The sequence below is a fragment of the Cygnus atratus genome, chromosome 25 (assembly GCF_013377495.2).
Source record: "Cygnus atratus isolate AKBS03 ecotype Queensland, Australia chromosome 25, CAtr_DNAZoo_HiC_assembly, whole genome shotgun sequence".
Classification (NCBI taxonomy): Eukaryota; Metazoa; Chordata; class Aves; order Anseriformes; family Anatidae; genus Cygnus; species Cygnus atratus.
Window position 1 is genome coordinate 4,951,521 of NC_066386.1, and position 19,602 is coordinate 4,971,122.

At 43.5% G+C, this 19,602-nt stretch overlaps 1 protein-coding gene across 1 annotated transcript in view; it reads left to right on the forward strand.

Annotated features, from left to right (window-relative positions):
• The first annotated feature begins 614 nt into the window (after positions 1–614).
• WNT3 (Wnt family member 3) overlaps positions 615–19,602 on the forward strand; it is a 50,069-nt gene continuing 31,081 nt past the window's right edge. The window contains exon 1 of the mRNA XM_035566907.1: positions 615–694. Within this exon, the coding sequence (XP_035422800.1) occupies positions 615–694 (80 nt within the window). The remainder of the gene's footprint in view (positions 695–19,602) is intronic.

Genomic DNA, 19,602 nt, shown 5'->3' on the forward strand with positions numbered 1-19,602 from the left:
AATGTTCACATCCCTCTTCATCTAAAGAATAAGTTGCCTATCTCACCCCCACCGTGAAATTAAGCGCAATCACAATCACCCTTCATCCTTACCTTGCAAAGTCTTGGCATGCCAAGCCAAAAGCAGAGTCTGTGCATCCTGAGTTGCTAAATGAACTTAAAAAAATATATTAAAAAAAATAAAAAGAGGAAAACACCCACCAACAATCTCACTGCCTCAGTAAGGTCTCTTGCGAAGATGGTTTGTCTGTGGAAGCGAGGGCTAGGAACAAAGTTGTGGGGTGGAGGGGGAGGAGAACATGATTGACAGCCCTGAGCTGAGACTCATCCCTTACCTTGGGCCATGCGGTCTGATTGGCTGCCTGCTGACATCCCCAAGCCCTGCACTTTTTAATAGACGCTTTTGGATGATCTACAGGGAAAAGGCTTGGAGAGGTGTGTTTCTGACAAGCCAGAAAGTCATCTACACTTCAAGGGACTTCGTTTAACTCTTTTTTTTTTCTTTTTTTCTTTTTCTTTTTTTTTTTTCCTGGAAGGGGGGTTGCTCTTCATTTTCACACTTAATGTTTTTCTGAAAACTTCGCTGAGATTTTCCCCTTGCACTAGCCTGGACTAATGGATTACCACCTGCTTGGATTAATTTTATCTTTTCTCTTCAGTGGCACAAAGGTCTTAGCCGGTTACCCAATTTGGTGGTAAGATTTCTTCCCTCCTTCCCTCTTTCTATGATTGATTAATGAATTAATTAATTATTAGCTATGGGATCTGTGTGTATGCGTGTTCCTTCCTTTTCAACCTTAGCACTGCTGAGCTGGCCATGATTGCATGTTTGATTCTAAGCATAATTTCTTCAGATTTGACTGGTAATTAATGAAAAGTTTGGGGATTATTTTTAAAGGGTAATGTCTATGCTTCCTTTTGCTCAAATGGAGTCTTCCCCACCACTCTTAATTTCTCCATTTTCGTCACTGTAGAAATAGGCATTTGTTTTAGATGTTAAGGGATGTGTTTTTATTTTCTTGTGCAATATAAATTTTGTCTGTTGCATAACTGTTTAGCAGGTGTTTTCTTCTTTTCCATTAAACTGTGATCAATGCTTTAAAAAAAAATAATTTAATTCTATTTTCTTTTCGGCTGCTGCAGTTTTTGGACTTCTTTCTCTTCTTTTGTTGTATTCTGTTATGTGAATTTAGTCCAGCAAATTAGCTGAGAACACAAATGGCACCTGAGAAAATATTCATTAGCAAAATTCCTCAAAGATGTGTTTTGTTATTTCTAATTATGGAAATGTCACTTATTTTCTTGCACTAACAATAAAAATAACAATAATAAAAGAATTGGTTATATCTTATAATGTGGCTGTTAAATAATCTGAGTTACTTCTTTTAAAAATAAATGTAACAATATAAATATATTAACAAAAGGTAATTGGGAGCAGTTTAAAATGAAAAAAATAGGGAATACAACATTTGAGGTCATTTAAACACAGCAGACAGCAAGTTGCATAACAGAGTATTTCAGATAATTTCTGTCTTTATCATGTAGGATTTCTCATTGCAATATATCTCATTAAGTTTTGTATGTGCCAGGTAGGGGCTTTAAGCCTAAAGATCCGTAGGGCAAAGAGGGAGATGTTGGAATTCGCGCTACTGAGATTCTTCGGTTATTTTTGCCTTTCCAGAAAAGTCTTTTTTTTTAATTACTGAATTAGATCCTTTCAGTGCCAACATGGAGATGGCAAGAAGTAGGCGGGAGTGAACTTGGAAATGGACTGCCATGTCTGGGAATATTTAGAAATGTGAATGGAAAGCTGATTTTTAAAATAATCTGCTTATTACTGTGGACTTTGAGAATGAAAATGTGCAGTTCCAGAAGAGAAAGACTAAGCATACAATGAGAAGTCTTTTCTCAGGAAGCGTTTAAAAGCTATGCAGGTTCATGAAATGGCTAAATCACAGCATGTTTTCCCAAAGAATTAAATTATTTCCTCGCCCTGAGCGTGGCTGCTTAACTTCAAGGCCTAAGGCTGGGGCAGGGGAGTCTACTGAAATAAAGACCACATCACTTTGATTCCCAGTATCTATTTTCTCCTTAATCTGGGGACCAGCGTGTCTGAGTGGGGGTGTGTGGTGGGTTGTAGCATGGGTCAAAATTGAGCGTCTGGATCTAAAGGCAACAACCTGCCGCTGGAAACAGCATGGGGCAATGGTTCCTGGCACTGGCATCAGCCCTCCAGGATTTTACTGGTTCCTGACCTGCCTCAGGCTCAGATATAAATTAGGATTTAACACCTGAATTGGGAGGAATTTGACTTTCAGAGAGAGGAACCCAAATCTCTTTGACAAAAAGGTCTGATTTTCCCTGTGAAGTGAAAATGTCCCCATCACCAAAATGCCCTTCCCTGTCTTCAGGAGAAGACACTGCAGACAGGTGTCTGCACCATGTGCCTTCCCCCAAACCCCTGAAGTTCACCCAAAATGAACAATACAGAGGACATGTAAGATTGCTGGTCATGGATGGAAATACCGAGGGTATGGCAAGCAGTGTCCATGGGAAAGGCAGGAGTCAAACAAGCTACCCACAGAATTTTGTTCAATAAATCTGCATCTGGCATATTTGGGGCAATTCTGGCAATATCCAAAGTGCCGAAGCATTTTTACTGCACTAAAATGGTGTGGTGAGATGCCCCATATAGGGCTGAAGGGCAAGGGAGAGGCTATCAGAAATGGCAAAGGGTTTTCAAGGTTTCTTGAAGGCTGAAGGAGCAGGACAGAAATACTGGGGGCCATGGTTTCCTGATTGCTCAGGCAGAGACAATGCTTCTTACAGCATGCAAAATTAAAAGTCTCCGTCGGTCCCACCAAAGGTTTAAATATCTGCCCTGCGGAGACGAGTTTTTATGTATTGTGTGCTCTAGCATAATGTGATATATAGTCTTAAAAAACACATGCTTTTCAGGTTGTCTTCCCAATCCACTGATCTTTAGGCAGGCATAGAGCAGCCTTTGGGGGATGAATACCATTTGCGGGGTTCAACATGCCCCAAGACATGGGGAGGGAAGCAAAGATGGGGCACGGATCAGCCCAGTCCCCTGCACTGGACTCCCACAGCTGTCCAAGCCAGGCTGGACAGGACATCATTAGTGCTTTCTTATCCTTGTATAAATCCATCTCCGCTTAATCCGAGATGTTCAGGAATGCTGTGCTGCTTGCAGGACCCCGAAACTGCTGACAGTGCCCGGTCATGCTGGGGCAACCTTTCTGGTTATATTTCTCCGCTATGGGAAATATTTCTGCAGCAAAATCAAAATGGATAATTTCTGCTTTGGGGCATAAATGGGGAAAAAATATTCCTGTAGTGAGGAGGAAGTGTCTGAACATGCTAAAGGAGAAGAAGTGCAATAAGAACAGGGTCACGGCACCTCCTAAATGGGCTCAGGGCTGGCTGTAATAATCCCACTGCTCCACAGTGCAGTCAGACAATGCAGGCAAGCAGGAGAGCAGTGACAGTGTGGTAGAAGGGGTAAAAGCAAAAAGATGAATCTGCAGAGGATTTGTAGGGAGTTTTATTTTCACTGAGTGCTCAGGAAAGGATCTATCCCCTCTGGTCATATTATCTAGAGAGTGCACAGTTCAACAGCAACCTTTCAGCTCGCATGCCATCATGTCGGAGAGTGGATCCTGCCCCCGGCCTCAGTGGTTAAATGTTATGCGCCAGGCAGAGAGATTTGGCATGGGGAGCGTGTGGGTGAAGTCTGAAAAGGTGTTATGTGAATGAAATGACTTTGCGGTGCATGCACAGGTCTGCAGTGCCCAGACCTGGTGGTGGCAGCGGGATGTTGGAACTGCTGGGCTGTAAAGCCAACAGGGACAGGGCCTGGGGTTCGCAGCCCATGGTGTTCAGTCGCTAGCAATTCCCTGACATCGTCCTGTCCCTTAACAACTAGAATTCTTCCTAACTATGCCTGAGCAAGATCCAGGGGTAGCACAGACTGTAGAAGTAGTTTTCAGTGAGCAGGGGCTGCTATTTTGCCATAGGGCCAACTTTTGACATGCCTTCACCCTACTACAGCAGTGAAAAGGAACAAATGGGGCACAGATGGGAAAAGGTTGTCTATGTGCTACCTTTGAGAATGCTGACATGAGGAACTGAAGCCAGTAAAAGCTTCCTCAGATATGTGTCCAATGCTTACGCTGTCTGGGTTACTGCTGCTAAAAGGGAGACAAAGATGGAGAGATGTGGTGAGGTCGTGGAGAGCCAGGACTGCTGTTCTTCCTGGCCATGCAGAGATGGCACAGATGGAAGAAAAGTGAGCAGCGAGGCCAGGGCTGGCACGTGAGCTCCACAGCCAGCAGCCTTGGGTCATGCCAACAGACCTCTTAGGCGCCAGCTGAAGGGAAGATGGTGACACCAATCACACCTGCAGTCAGTTTTTTAATCCCAAATGCTCTTCTAACAGCAGGGATAACAGCATGTGTGTGAGATGGGGAGGATCAAGGTATGACAGACTTGTCAATGAAGCATATAGGCAGAATGACAGCTGTACCAGGAGCTTTCTGGTAATGCCCTGAAAAATTTAGATGAAGGGGAAAATATGTCCCCTGCCCGGAGCTGTGTCAGTGCAATCTGACAGAGATACTGAGGCCCAAGAAACAGCTAGAAAGTGCTGCCAGAATGCTAATACGTGTGCAGGGACTAAAGAAGACAATCAGGGAGACAACTCCACCCATGAACTGAGAAAAAAACACCAAATGCTCTCCTCTTCCATCAGCATCATTCACCTTTGAATGGGGCAAGAATTCTCAAAACATTTGGCATGTGACTAGCCTGGGGAAAGGAGCCAGATTTGGAGCCAGTGGTGAAAACAGGAGGTAAAGAAATCAGCCCCAGTCCTCTCAGGGCTCCTGAGGACACAAAATCAATAGGTCACTGCCCATAGCTGTGGCTCTCACCTACATATACCTACGTATTCCCATCCAGTATTTTTTTGCCTCTAAGTAGATGATTTGGCAATTGGCAGAATCACTTTGTCCATGATATGTTATTAAATTTTGTTTCCATCCCTTAGACATGTTTCCAAGAGGGTCTGGAGGCTTTGGCAGCTCTCTGAGGATCCCAGTGGCCTTGGGTCCCTAGAAAGAGGCAGACAGAAACTTAAAATCATGTCCTCACCAGCCCCACAGTAGCTCCTCGTTAGGAAAAACACACATGTGAAAAGCATTTGCATGTAGATGCAGTTTGAGGTGACATGTAGCTTGTCTTCTTTAGCTTTCAGTGTCTTACCTTTGTGGAATGAACGGGAGACTTCACTCTCTTGACAGTCTCTGAAGGTTCAAACATTTATATCCTGTAGCCTGTGGGTTATATGCATGCGGCCCTTAAAGCTTTGTTCAAAAGGAATACTTAAAATTGCATTGCAGAATCCACTACAAGAGTGGATTTCCTGACGCAAATCCAGCTGCTGCAGCACTACAAAGGAAATAGAAGACCCCCACATATAATCTTCCCATGGCTTAAAATGCATCCAGTTCTGGGGGAAAATGACTAAGGTAATAATGGAAAGTGTCAGTGACAGAGCTGACGGCATTTATCCTGCAAGCCCAGCAGTGCTGCTCCCACTCCTCTTCTGGCACCTGAAGCCAAAGTCCCTCCACCAGCAGCTTGCACTAGCACACAAAGCTCAGAACTGGAAGAGTTGAGGCATAACCATGTGCCACCTTCTGCTGTGTTAACACTCCCCAGCAGGGAGAGGCAGGCAGCTGGTGGGTAACACCGCAGACTGCTTCCCCTAGGTGTGTCAAAGCTTGACCGCCAGAGCTGTAGGTGAAGCTACCCCAGGACTGCAGTGAGGCCAGAGGTAATAGGAGAGATGCTGGGGTGATGTGTGGCTGCTCATGAAAACAGCTGTAAATAACTAAGTGGACACAAGTGACAAAGATCTTATGGTTTTAAAGGTTTTCCTCAGCATTTTTTTGCAAACAGACATGACCCAGAGGTATCCGTATCACCACCCAGACAAACAGCATGGTTAGTCCATGATACATAGTAAGAGCTTTCCAGGATCATAGAATCATAGAATATCCTGAGTTCGAAGGTATCTGCAAGGACCATCAAGTCCAACTAGTCCAACTCCTGGGTCTGCACAGGACCACCCAAAAATCAGACAATATATCTGAGTTTTGTCCAAACACTTAAGCAGAAATTCAGGCTTACCAGCTGTGCTGTACTGCCAGCACACTTGGGCAATCCCAAACATTGCCAGAGGAGAGATTCTGAGGATATACAGCCTTGTGAACTTCAACACTTTCCAAGTCTTTGCAGAGTTTTATCATGGTCAGCATCTCTTGTCAGTTTTCTGTCTCACCTGTATTATAGAGTGCAGTGCACTGGAGTCCTGAGTACAGTAACAGCTTCAAAATGCTACTAGAACACAATAGTAAGGAGCAATAAGAAAGGTATGCATTTCCCTAAACATCAAGAAGTCTCAATCTCTTGAAAACTAGCCATTCACCTGGAGTGTCCCAGCCCCAGGGATCCACTCTGTCCTGCAGGGCCAACACGAGCTTGGAGCCAGATGGCTCCAACACATGGAGAAATGCTCTGATTAACATATATTGACTTAAAAGAGTGTCTCTGCCCTTAAGTCAGGGACCTCTTAACATTCTTGTAACTAAATTTAGAAGTAAATTTAAATGGTCACAAATAACATTTAAGAAGCAGTTTAATTGCAAGCTGATTGTTTTTCATTTGAATCGTTCATTAAAAGCAGTACATGACAGAGTTAAGCAACTGTCTAAGAGAACCCCTGCAAAAGCACTGGAAATTCAGGGGTGAATTCTGGCTCCTTGGTACTGGTAGCTCAGGGCTGCCTGTGGGGTGCTGTAGATGCCGGCAGCCACCAAGCTGCAAATTCACATGGCAGCCATTCTACGTTCTTGCCTTCCCTTCTCAGCTCTCACCTTGACATGACCACTCAGCTTGATGTGGTCAGGTAGACATGTCACACCTCTCCAACACAGTTGTATGCATGCAGGCAGGGAACCAAATGAGTAAGAGCGATGCTGAAAAGGACCAGCAGTCACCAGCAGGAATGTGAACTCACAGTTTTGCTTATCCCAAGCAAAATGAACTGTGTGATGAGCTACGTTGGGAGGAAGAGTGTGGCCAGCAGGTGGAGGGGAGTTGTTAGCCTCTGCCTGGCACCTGAGGGGCCTGCACCTGTAATGCTGTGTAGAGAATTGGCCGCCCAGTTCAAGAGGCATGTAGAGAAACTAAAGATTGATCAGTGGATGCTTCCAGGATGATGAGGATCTAGGGCACATGGCTCACCAGGGAAGATGGTGGGATATGGGCTCATTTACTATGGCCAAGAGGATACTGAGGGCTGTTCGGTAGCAGCCTATCGTTTCTTGAAGGGCTGTTACAAACATGATGGAGACAGTCTTTTCCCCCTAGTGCCAGATAATATAGCAAGGGACAATTGCTGGGCATGAGGAGACCCTCCTTGCTCTGAAGGGTGGTGCAGCCCTGAGCCAGCTGACCATGGAGGTGAGGAGGCTCCATCCTTGGACATTTGCAGAACCTGGCTGCAGGAAGCCCCCACCACTCTGGGCTGGTGCTGGGGAGGGTCCTGCTCTGAGCAGATGCTTGGATTAAAAAAGCAGGTGCTTTAAACTAAAAGAGAGTAGGTTTAGATTAGATGTAACAAAGAAATTATTTACTATGAGGGTGATGAGACACTGGAACAGGTTGCCCAGAGAAATTGTGTATGTCCCGTCCCCAGAAGTGTTTAAGGCCAGGTTGGATGGGGCTTTGAGAAACCTGGTCTAGTGAAAGGTGTCCCTGCCCATGGCAGGGGTTGGAATTAGATGATATATAAGGTCCCTTCCAATCCATACCAATCTATGATTATATGATTCTATGACTAGAGACCTCCAGGGATTCTTCCAACCATCATTTCTGTCTATGATACACCCTTTGCCAGGGATAAGAGCAGTGCTGCAAAAGATGCAGTGTTAGACAGTTCTTGTAATATGGGGTCCCCACTGTATGTCTAATGGTGGTGGGTGGGAGGGGTTTCATTAGGATCCTGGACACAATTAAGCAAACTCTCAGCCATGTTACAGCTCAAGACTTTCAATGGCAACAGACAGCCCAACACCTGTGTCAAGGAGAAACCTGATGGCCACTCATGCCACCCCCACTATGCACTACACACCTTCTGTGCTCAGGTATGAGTCATTACAGGTCTTTAGCTAGTTTTCTCACTACTTTGATTTTGGGCCTGTAGATCTCAAGCTGCTGCACTGCAGTCACTGTTTTACTGGCTCTGTGAGACCAGGAGAGATGCAAGAATGCCTTCAGCCCTTCCTTTCTTCCTGCAGGCACAATACACAGAGCCCTCAAAGGATTTGACTCTAAGGTCACTCAATCACTTCTGACTTTTACATTACATTTTCATAATTCAGGTATTGCTCTGAGGGTGCTTGAATTCCACTGCTGTCATGTAGGTCCATTGAACACCACCCACATAGCAGGGACACTAACCAGCAGGTAGAAAGCCATCTCCCATCTGACACTGCTGATAGGGTCTCAGTGATGCTCGTTGGGCCCTTCCACTGCCAAGTCAAACAGTTTAACTTAAACCAGTGTTTGGATTTTGTAGGAAAAGGCAGGAGAAGATCGAAGCAGTAACTTACGAGGAACTTCAAATAAAACCTTAAATATAAAATATTAAAGAATGAAGAACTGCCGTGTGTAATGAAAATAAGTAGAAATAATGCACAACACTTTCCATTATCTCTGTTGTGTATTCAACTGGAAAATTTATTCAACTGAAAAATGACTTCATCTGATGTGTGCTACATATCTCAATTTCTAGAGATCACCTGCAGACAGGCCAGTCATCTAGAAATGCACCTCATCTAATGTTTAGGCAGAAGTTGTTAGTCGATTTGCCAGCAGAAATCTCAATGTGAACAAGAGTGCAGTATTCCTTTTGCATCGTGAGAATGAAGCTGCCTTAATCAGCGCATACTTAATATACATAAATTCCGGTCAGTTGGGTTAGCAGTGGTATTTGTGTCCAGCTGCTAACTCCCTTAGCATTGTAGATCTGATTTGCACAACCAAGGTAGAGTTTATAGCAATTTGACTCAACCTGAGGACGTTTTGAAATTTTTGCTAGGCCTTCATGAAGCATCCCAGACTAGTCTGGTAGGATGCTGGCAGCTGGTAGTTGCTGTCTTCATACAAGTTGCTGTCTTCAAGCGTTTGGCTGGTTTTCATATCTGACAGGGTGTCAGTGCACACTTCTGAGCATTAAAATAGAAAGAATTCTGTGTTCAGAGTTCAGCCAGGCAGCAAAGTGTTTGATGAAAGTCAAGGCCTTTTCTTGTGCATCCAACACTTTCATATTGCTGCTATCATTTTTACATTATGAAACTCATACTGAAGGCTTTTGAAGATGCATTCTGAGCTGATTTTATTTGTGTCCATATGGATACCATCATGTCTCAGTACATACAGTCAAACTTGGGAAATAAGACTCTTGTAGGCTGGCATTCATTCTATAATCACACTCTTACTCTCAGTTTCCTAAAAGCGATGACTCTAAATGGAGCTTGTAATGGAAACTGTGCCCAATGCGGCATAGCTCTGAAGAGTTATAAGTCACTTGTGAAAATACTTATCTGTGGCAAAAGTGCAATGGGAATTATCTTCCACAAAGATAGGATCCTACTCTATGCAAATCATCAAGGCACAATTTGCTGCTGTTGGAAAGATGCTGCCTCTCTATAAAGTAGACCTCAAATTAACCTACTTTAGATCTGATCTTGGAAAGGATGAAATCATCTTACTGCGCTCTGTCTATGGACAGAGACACTCAATTTATGCAATCTAAATACCTATTCTCCACTGGCTATTGCTGGGATGAGGCAAACCTGATGTATATCAGCTGCTGCACATGTCCATAATCTCATTCACTATCAGTTCCCTGTATCACTCAGTGGATCTATCTGTGATTTTCCTAAAGGATCTGAAATGGGAAGTATTTGTCAGGAAGTTGGCTGTATGTTTAATTTACATATCCCGTATACACACAGTTATAGCTTATGTCCCTTAAATTACTCAAAATTTAATTTTAGCCTCCTGCTGGCAGATGCAATTTAATTTTTTGATGACCTAAGATTCATTTTGTATCTACAAATGGAAGTGGTTTAATATTACTCAAGTTTGGAGGTTAATATTAGAGTAATACTGAACATAATGAAACGCTTCTGATATGGGGGTATCAGGCTATATTATTTAAGGTTGTTTCCTGGAATTTTCAGGCTAAAGGCTACATCCAGAGTGCAACATGGTGAAAATCACATCCCAGTACCAACCATGGGGCAAAGGCTAAGAAAAATTGTGCTATGATTAATGTGCCTCTTTAACATTACACGTGCTCTGACTGCACGTGTTTACACCTTTTTTGTTGATAAAATAAATTTGTTATTAATAATAATAATAATGCATATCTATCTCCACTGTCACCAAAGAAAAAACTGTGAGCCATCCTTGGCTGAAAGGGCTTCAGCTACACAGGCTTGAAAAACAGAATATTTACCCTGTAACAAAAGTGTTCTTCTCCAGGACTGTTAGTGCAGTTGCTTTGCCATCTCTGAAAACGTAAAAGAACTATGATTTGCTAAGCAAATTTTCTATAGAAAAGGAGAGAAACTCTTTCTAATTCCTTTTCTAAAGATAGGTTTCCTGATTTGCTAATTTGTCTTTTTCACAGTTCTCTGAACCTTTCTGGTTTTAATTAATCTTACAAATGTAATCAAGTTTAACTGGCATCTTTCCCAGTACTTGGACCTTTTATTTTTGAAAGAGAAATACTTTTCCTGAGCCACTGTAGCATCGCTTTGGCTCAGACACCAGAGATCTTCCCCTTCCTTTTCAACAAATAGATTCTTCAAGTTTAAAACAGAAGGGGTTAGTGTTAGCTGATAAATTCTTGACTTTTTTTTTTTTTGTTCTGATCCCATTTCTATGTCTCGTAAACATCCGGTTTTCTTGCAAATACTTTCTAGCAATTGTGAAGAATAATACTTAACAAATTTGCAGTGATCCTTGAAAACTGTCACAGGGGGAGTTTCACAACTCCAGGGTGCCACTGAACTCCTCACTCCTTACCCCTCTCATGCTGCCAGAGACACCTGCAGCACAGGTGGCTTCCTCTTAGCTGCCTTACTGACAAGGGCACGTTTATATCATGTTTTTGAATTGCAGAGGTCTAAAATGAGATGGGAGCTTGTTTTCCTCCTTGGACTATGGTGGCAGACCAGGACAATGGTCTCAGCTGAAATATCTGCAAGTTCCTCAGATGACTCCCATCATCTGCATGTACGATGCATCTGGGTCCCGACCTACCTGCATACCTCACACAAATATTTACATTATTGTAGGAGATATTGTTTCAGCCTCCAGTCCAGATTTCAGCCAATAGTTCAGATATCCCACGCCTCAGCTGTGCAATTCCCTTAGCACTGACCTCTGTTTTTCTCTTGATTTCCTAATGTGTGCTTCCCTTGCTTGTTGATGCTTTCAATAGTTTGGTTGTTTCTTTTGTTATCTTTGTTGCAAAAGATTTCCAACTGTATCTTTGAAATCCAACTGATTATTTTATTGTGTGTGCTATGACCTCATTGTCTTTGATAACAACCAGATCACCTCTAGTAGGTTTTAATCAAATACATCTGATTTATATTTGTGAAGTCATTATGTAGTATACTGAGTTATGGTTACCTGTATGTCTTCACTTTTGATATCAGTTTGATCATTTTTTTCATATAAATCTCCTAAATATAAGATCCCCGGAAATTAACATTTCCTTTGTGGCTTTTGTGGGATATGGCCTGTTGCTTCTGGTTGGTTAAATGAAAAAGATGACAGAGTCTGAGAGCTGATATAAAACCTTACAAGAAACCTTCAGGATCATAATTTTGATGACTTAAGTTCTACCAAAAAACCTGAAAGAGTCTCGCCCAATGTCTGCTGGGGCCATGTTTTACTGTGTGTTCATGAATGGTCATCTCATACCTTGGTGCCAGCCATTATTCAACCTTTGATCAGATACATGACATCTTGTACTAAGGAACTACAAGGTAAAGTAGGAATAGCTAGACAACAAGAAGAGACGTTGATGATAGTGCTATAATCTACACACTAGAAGGTCTGGTTCTTGAAGTTCTTGAAAATCGACCCTTCATATCCGGAGGACACAAACAAGTCCTCCCAGATGTTCAGAAATTACATTGCTCCATTTAACTTTGCTGCCTTTAAACACAGTTGTTTACGGAACCAGGGTAGACATGGCATTGCCATGGTGGTGTCTTCCACCATACCACTAGTACTAATGCCCTTACCTGCACTGCAATAATTACTTTTATTTAGTCTAACCCACATGTCCTGGGTCAGAGACTTATGGACACATTCTTAACAATGATCAGTACAGCATCTGTTGTCTTATGGCCTCCAGATTTTGTGTCTTTAGCATCCAACCCTACCTGTGTTCTAATTGTGCTTCTCTCTTACTGCATGCATTCAGCCATTTCTTGAGTAATATCAGGCTTCAGGATTCTCAGTAATAAGTCAACAGCCCATTTCTGCCTGACATTACGCACTGTATAACAAAATAGGAAGTTCCTATCTTCCACCAAGTTTCCCAGGGTATTTTGAACTCAGTTAAGCACAATACACCTGATATTGGCCAGAAAGAATGCCAGGTCCCCAGTGATTAAAAAGAAGAAATTTCTGGATGAAGTTTCTCAGAGAATCAGTTTCTCAAGAATCAGTTTCTCAAGAATCAGACCTTTAAGAACAGATATCGTTTTTCAGATTGATTCTTTCACATTGGTTTTCTGACCATAAAATGATTGCAAGGTGTAAACAGTGATGTGACGAAGTTTGCAAATGTAACACATTATTACTCAGGATGGTCCAACATAAAGGTGACCACAGAAGACAGGAATGGATGACACTCAGTGGATGATAAAATACCAGATTAATTGTCAATGACTGTGAAGTAATGAAAACTGGGATAAGGATCCCTAATCTGCACAACACAGATATAGGTTAAACTTTCTATTACAACCATCTTGGAAATTATGCCCATTATTATGCAATTATGTAATGAACAGTTCTCTGCAATTGCTAGTTCAGTGCTCAATAATTGATGTGTAGAGTTGTAAACCATCTACAAGCTTTGCACCTTGCTGCTCAGTTCCTTGCTCAGCTTTCTACGAACATGTTCGTCAATTGACAGCAGGTCTCTTAGGAGCTGTTGCTGGATTTTTTCTCAAAACAGAAAGTATCAGCATGTCATTATTTCAGTCCATTATTGCATTCTGAGGTCTGTTTGCAGTCTGATCATTGCATTTGCCAAAAATAGTTTATGAAATGAGAAAATCACAGAGACAAGCCAACAGCAACAAGCAAGCAAAAGGGTTGAATTGCTTCAGATGAGGAGACAATATTTACCTTAGATTGTTAGCTTGGGGGAAGACAATTATGAGTGAATACAATACAGGCCTTGCAGATCTTGAATGATGACAACTGTGTGTCTAGGAAAAGAAGGTTATTTCTCAGGATATAAGAACCAAAGTTTGCTAAAGAAATTATCAGCCCTTGGGTTTAAACCTTCAGGGAGGAGTGCATAGTTAGATTGTGGAACTTGTACCCAGGAAGTGCTCTGAGGGCTACATATATCATGGGGTAAGAAATGACTTAGAGAAAATTACTGAGAATCACATCACTGGTAGCCCTTAAACATGATAGTCCAGAAATTAGCTTCAGCTCAGGAAATCCCAGGATTTCCTGAATCCAGAAAAACAGGACTGCTGGAACCTTCAGATACCTGGGCAAAGGTATCTTTCACACCTGCCTTGTTTCTCATGGTGTTGCCCTACATAGCAAAGATAACTTGCTAAGGAAACAGGATACTGGTAGCTTGACCTTTGAAGCAGACCCAGTGTGTTAACTGGTTCAATATATTCTGCAATATTAGGGCATCTTTCTAGAACACAGCACCCCTCTTCTCTGAGTGCTGCTGTCTTCTCCTTGGGAGGAGAGTGTCTGAGGTTTCATTTATCACAACAATAAACCACAAGGACTAATGGTAAATCTGGCTTCCAAAAGATTCAGCTGGGCTTTCCCATGCTGCATCTGACATAAAACACTTTAAGATCGAGTTCATCCAGATGTGACAGAGTTAGGTAACTTTGTCCCAGCTCTACTGCACTGGATGAGCCCACAGCACTTGCTGTCTCCTCGTAGGTCAGGACATATCCTTCTTGGGGTAACCTCAGGCCATTCATAAGAGTACAATCACCCCTGTTATCTTCAATCCCTGTCTCAGGGCTCAGTGAAGGACTCTCCAAAAAGAAGTAGCCCAAGCATACAGCTTAGATCACACCCCAAACTGTGGGATAGTTGGGTGGATATGGTAATTCCCATCCACAGTATTAAATGGGATTTTCTTGTGGTATCTGATCATTGGGCAAATGCTTTCTGATGCTGACATTGATGCCTCACAGTGGGTGATTTCCAGAGAGTTGGTACTAACCACTTAATGAAGTTAATCACTGCCAAGGCCTCTCCAAAGCAACACCCCAATTGGAGGCATGCAGAGAGGGATTGGCTGACCAACAGGGGATAGCCAGCATCCCTGCTGGCCTAGCTTGAGAAGTCTCTTTTCCTTCCCTTGATTTCTGTGAGACTCCCTGTGGGAATGACTGTCCCACCACCTCCTCTTCCCTGGTAGGAAACGCAGCCTTCCAATGGCACCATTCTGGGAGAAGAGGCAGAAGGGAAGGCAAATCTGAGTCATGGTTTCTCCCATTGCTGCAAATGCTTTACAGGCAGGACTAGAAGTGTGAATGTTGGAGAGTCAGCAGCAGCACCAACAAATGAGGTGGTCTTGGTCACAGGCAGTCCATATGCAGAGCCACAGCCCTGGCAATTTGGAGTGAGTAGATCTCCAGATGAATTTCAGCATCTCACTCTTTGGAGAAAAGGTTCTGCAGTGCTGAAAATCTTGCTATGTTTATTGCAGGCACAGCCTGGAAGCCAGGATTTGCATATGCAAATTATATGCATGTATGTAAATTACAGAGTGAATAATATTATCACAGCCCCTGCAGAATACATTCTCTCCCATGGCGAATCACTTGATTGTGTTTTCTAAACTGAGAGTGACATTGCTTTGACCAGGCATTACTGAACATAACATTTATATCTGATACACAGAACATAAAGGATCCCGGTTCCTGGACACACACCCTTGTCAGCAACTTTATTCAGGCTGCATTTGTTAGGAAGAGAAGCAGATTCTAACTCCCAGGCCCCTCCTCCAATCCTTCTAGCATTTGCTGGCAAATAAGTCAGAGCTGAACCTTGTAAGATGCCAAGACAAAGGGGTGGAGGCAGATGCCAAATCACTTTCTAGCCCATGACAGAGCCCTGAGTCACCCAAACTGGAGCAGCTCTCCCAAAATGGGCTCATCTTACAAAAGTGCTGTTGCTGCAGCAACACTAATCCACACACCAGTAGGCAGAGAGATAATGCAAGGGATGCAACAGCAGATTCATTTGCTTAACGCCATGGTCAGACAAGAGGAAATGATAGTAATCTGGAGGGATCTGCTTGCTCTGTTATGAAGCACTTTGTTGTGGAGATTCTTCCAGCAAAGAGCCTCTGACATTAGAGGGAACTGGGCTTGGCACAAGCGAAGGGCTCAGGTCTGACCCTGCTCCCTGTACCTTGGCTGGGCAAGCCTATGAGCTGATTTAGGTGGTGGTTTGCCAGAGTCCCCTTCTCTGTACAGGCTGGGAGAGGACTTCTCCACAAGGCTACTTGAGACCCTGACTTTTCAGCTGGACATTGTGCCCACACTGGCCTGAGGAGCACTCAGGTCCTGCCCCCAATTCCTCCATAGCAATCACTCATGTCACCACCAAGCTCTGTGGCCACCAATGCTACCAAAATGACCTTCTGCAAACCCTCCTTCTGGCTCCGAACCAGGGACTGCCTTGTTCCCACACTGCAGTAAAGAAGGTGTTTCCAGGGCCAGGCAGCAGTGCTGGCACCATCACCAAAGCCTGGTAAGTGGGGTAATACAAAAAACATTTGCAAATGTGCATGTAGGCTGATGTGGGTCTGTTGAGGAAATACATCTGGGAGTTGCACAAGCTTTGGCAGATAACTACTTATTGCTGTTTGCTCACTCACCCCATGATCAAGCAGCAGAGGAAAGCCGAGTGTCCCACCAACTAGACTCAAATTGGCCTTTGCCAGGGCTCTGACTTGACCAGCTCAGAAAGCATTAGAAAACCTCAGGAGAAAACTGCAGTCCCCTGATAAGAAGGAAAAAGGACCACAAGAACAAAGAGTGGTCAGCAGTGTGTTAGTGTAGCAGCCCCAAGGATGAGAGATGTGGAGGTCAGGTTCATGCAGAAGGCTTCAAGGCTTCAAGGGAGTAAAGACAACTTGGGAGACTGTAAAGAGGGTTGACAGTAGAAAAGTACATTGGACCAAGCTGTTCTCTCAAGAACATGGGCAGAACAGCTGAGGATAAAGTACATCGACTGACTTCTGGAGAGAAAAACAGAGCTGGGGAGACAGTGGGAGCTTTAAAGGGAGACAACATGGCTCAGGTGACAAACAAGATCTGCATGAAGACCAGGAGGCAGGTTAAAAAAACAAACAAACAAACAAACAAACAAACAAAAACTTTCAGTGCCTTGAAGAGGGCTTGGAGGCAGAGAAGGAGGGAACAGGATGGTTGGAAACAGGAAAGCAAAGGTGCAGGTGACTTGAGAAGAGGAGGGATAGTTAAGGCAAGAGTAAGAGGCAAGAGGACTGCAATGAGTAACAGATCAAAGGAAAGGAGGCAACTCCAGGAGTAGGAAGACTGAGTGTGACTGGGTGAATTGTGGGCAAAGGGAAGACATCTGTGGAATGAGAGGCTCTCCCATTAAAAAGAGAATGGATTTTAGGGTTGGATTCTCAACAGGTGATGTCAGGTGATAACACCCCAACTGGAAACAAGAGGATTTCTAGGACAGGTGTTAAAAATTCATGATTTATTTCAATTTTGGTTCAGCCTTACATAACTTTGTAACTTTGCAATTTTGCCTTCACAGTTCCCATCTCAGTGTTGACAGTGCCAGACTGAGGAGGACACAGGGAGAAAAGAGGAGAAATGAGAGATGGAGAGGAGGGTGAGAAGGAATGCCTTAGCAGGTTGGGTTATGCTGGCTCTGGACAAACAGAACAGATGCCAGTTCCTGCTTCCAGCAATCTAAGAAAATTCAAACAGGCAAATGAGTGGGAGTGTTTTCAAGAGTCATTGCCATTGTGGCAATGACATTCAAACCACTTGGTACATCCTGTTTCTTGTCCTGCCTTCCCTTGCCATATGTCTCTCCATCCTCCCCTCACAATGTAATAAATCCCAGGACTGTTTCAGTCAGTTTTGTCCCAGCAGCCCCATGACAATGCTTTCAATCCATCAGCATTAAATCCATGGTGTGTTGCTGCTGGACTAAATATTTAGTCACAAAATCACAGAACAGCTCAGGTTGTAAGTGACCTCTGGAGGCAAGGTAGCCCAACCCTCCTGCTCAAAGCAGGGTCAAATAGAGCAGGTTGCCCAGGGTTGTGTCCAGCTGACACAATGAATGTGTCCCAAGGAGGGACACTCCATGATCTCCCTGGGTAACCTGTCCCAGTGTTCAACCACCCATACAGTAAAAGAGTTTTCTTCTGTTCAGACAGAATTTCATGTGTTTCAATTTGCTCTCATTGCCTCTTGTCCTGTTACCAGATACACTCAGAGAAGCCCAGCTGTATCTTCTCTCTGCCATCAGGTATTTATACATTGACAAGAACCCCCAGGGCCTTCTCTACCCTAGCTACACAGTCCCAGCTCTCACAGACTCTCCTCATGTGTCAGGTGCTCCAGTCCATTAATCAGCATAGTGGCCCCAAAACATCTTTGCTCCTCCATCAGCTGCACAGTTGTTTCATTGTTCCACACAGACTAATGAGGAGATAATTTAAATGCTCCTTATTCTTCTTACCTGCCCACACAATTTCTAGAATTGTAAGGCAGAGCTAAGCATTCACCGGCTGGACTCCTTTAACTCCATCCATTCCGTGCCTCACCCTCTGAATCTGCTCTCATCTTAATAGAAAAGTCCTTTGTTGCTCAGAAGATCAACGGTCACTTCACTTACCTGCAAAACATTTGTGCATGCAGATAGAGGAACTGTGGTGATACAGGTAATGGTACACACCTCATGCATGGGTGACTCTGTTCACTGAGCATTAAGCATTCACATATTTCTGTTATAGTCAAACCCACCCTGAGCAATGAGAAATGAACAGCAGTCCATGACATTCAAGGATTCCAAAACAGCTTTTCTGAATTTTTCTGTAAACAGTGGGCAGGGTTCTGGCTTTTGCAGGGCACTGCTATGGGTAAGGTATGTGTTCCTGTGCTAGCTTGTGTGAGAAACACCTCTGTGGCTTTTTAAACAGCATATAGGCTTTTCCTACTTACCTTTTAAAAACCACCCTTCGTGGTTTGTGCTTGCACCCTCATACTGCATTTGTGGAAATCAAAAGTCAGTAAAAGCCATATAAGACAGATGTGTAGGCACAATTTAAAGCCCTGTGTCTAGACTACATGTCTAGACTGTGGTCCAGAGAACCTCATCCAGAAGCAAACAGGTAAAACAGGTCAGTGCATCATTTTCTAAAAGCACATAACTTTCTCCATTTGTTACAAAGGGAGCCTGAGTGGCTAGCTTAGATGGAGATGTTCCTAATGGGGACACCTAAAGGTTAGCTCCCTAAGCCAGCCATCTATTCAGTCTAAACTGACCAATGAGGCATCAGTGAAGGTGAGTTATCATCCAGACACAGGTACTTTTTTTGGAGTGCAATGAAAAGCACCTTCCCACAGGTGCCTGTTCTTTATTGACCAGAGGAGGAACTAGCACAACCAGCTGCAGTTTTGACAACTAACATTTAGATATCTACAGTTTAGAGACAAGTGTCTGTCACTAAGAACTTCACAGCCACACTCTGAGCGAGCAAGCATATCTGCCTTTTGGAGTGCTCAATGACTAATCATATCATAGAATAATTTAGGTTAAAATGATCATGTGTAGGTCTCTTACCTGGAGGTGCTACACAAATCAGCCCCCTGACCATCATGGTGGCCTCCACTGGACTCCCACCTATATGTCTATTTCTTTCTTGTTCTACAGAGCCCAAAATTGTCTCCAGATATCACTCACAAGTGCTAAGTAGAGGCAAATAACCACATCCCTTGACTTCCTAGTTGCTTTCTTGCTAATGCAGACCCAGGATGTGGGTGACCTTTTTTTCACGGGAGGACACACTGTTGACTCCTGCTCTACTTACTGCCCTCTGGGATACACCAGTCCTTTCCTGAAAAGCTGCATTATAGTGAATCAACACCCAACCTGTCCTGTTGCATGGGGCCATCCCACCCTGGAAGCAGGGCTTTGCATCTGCTTTCTC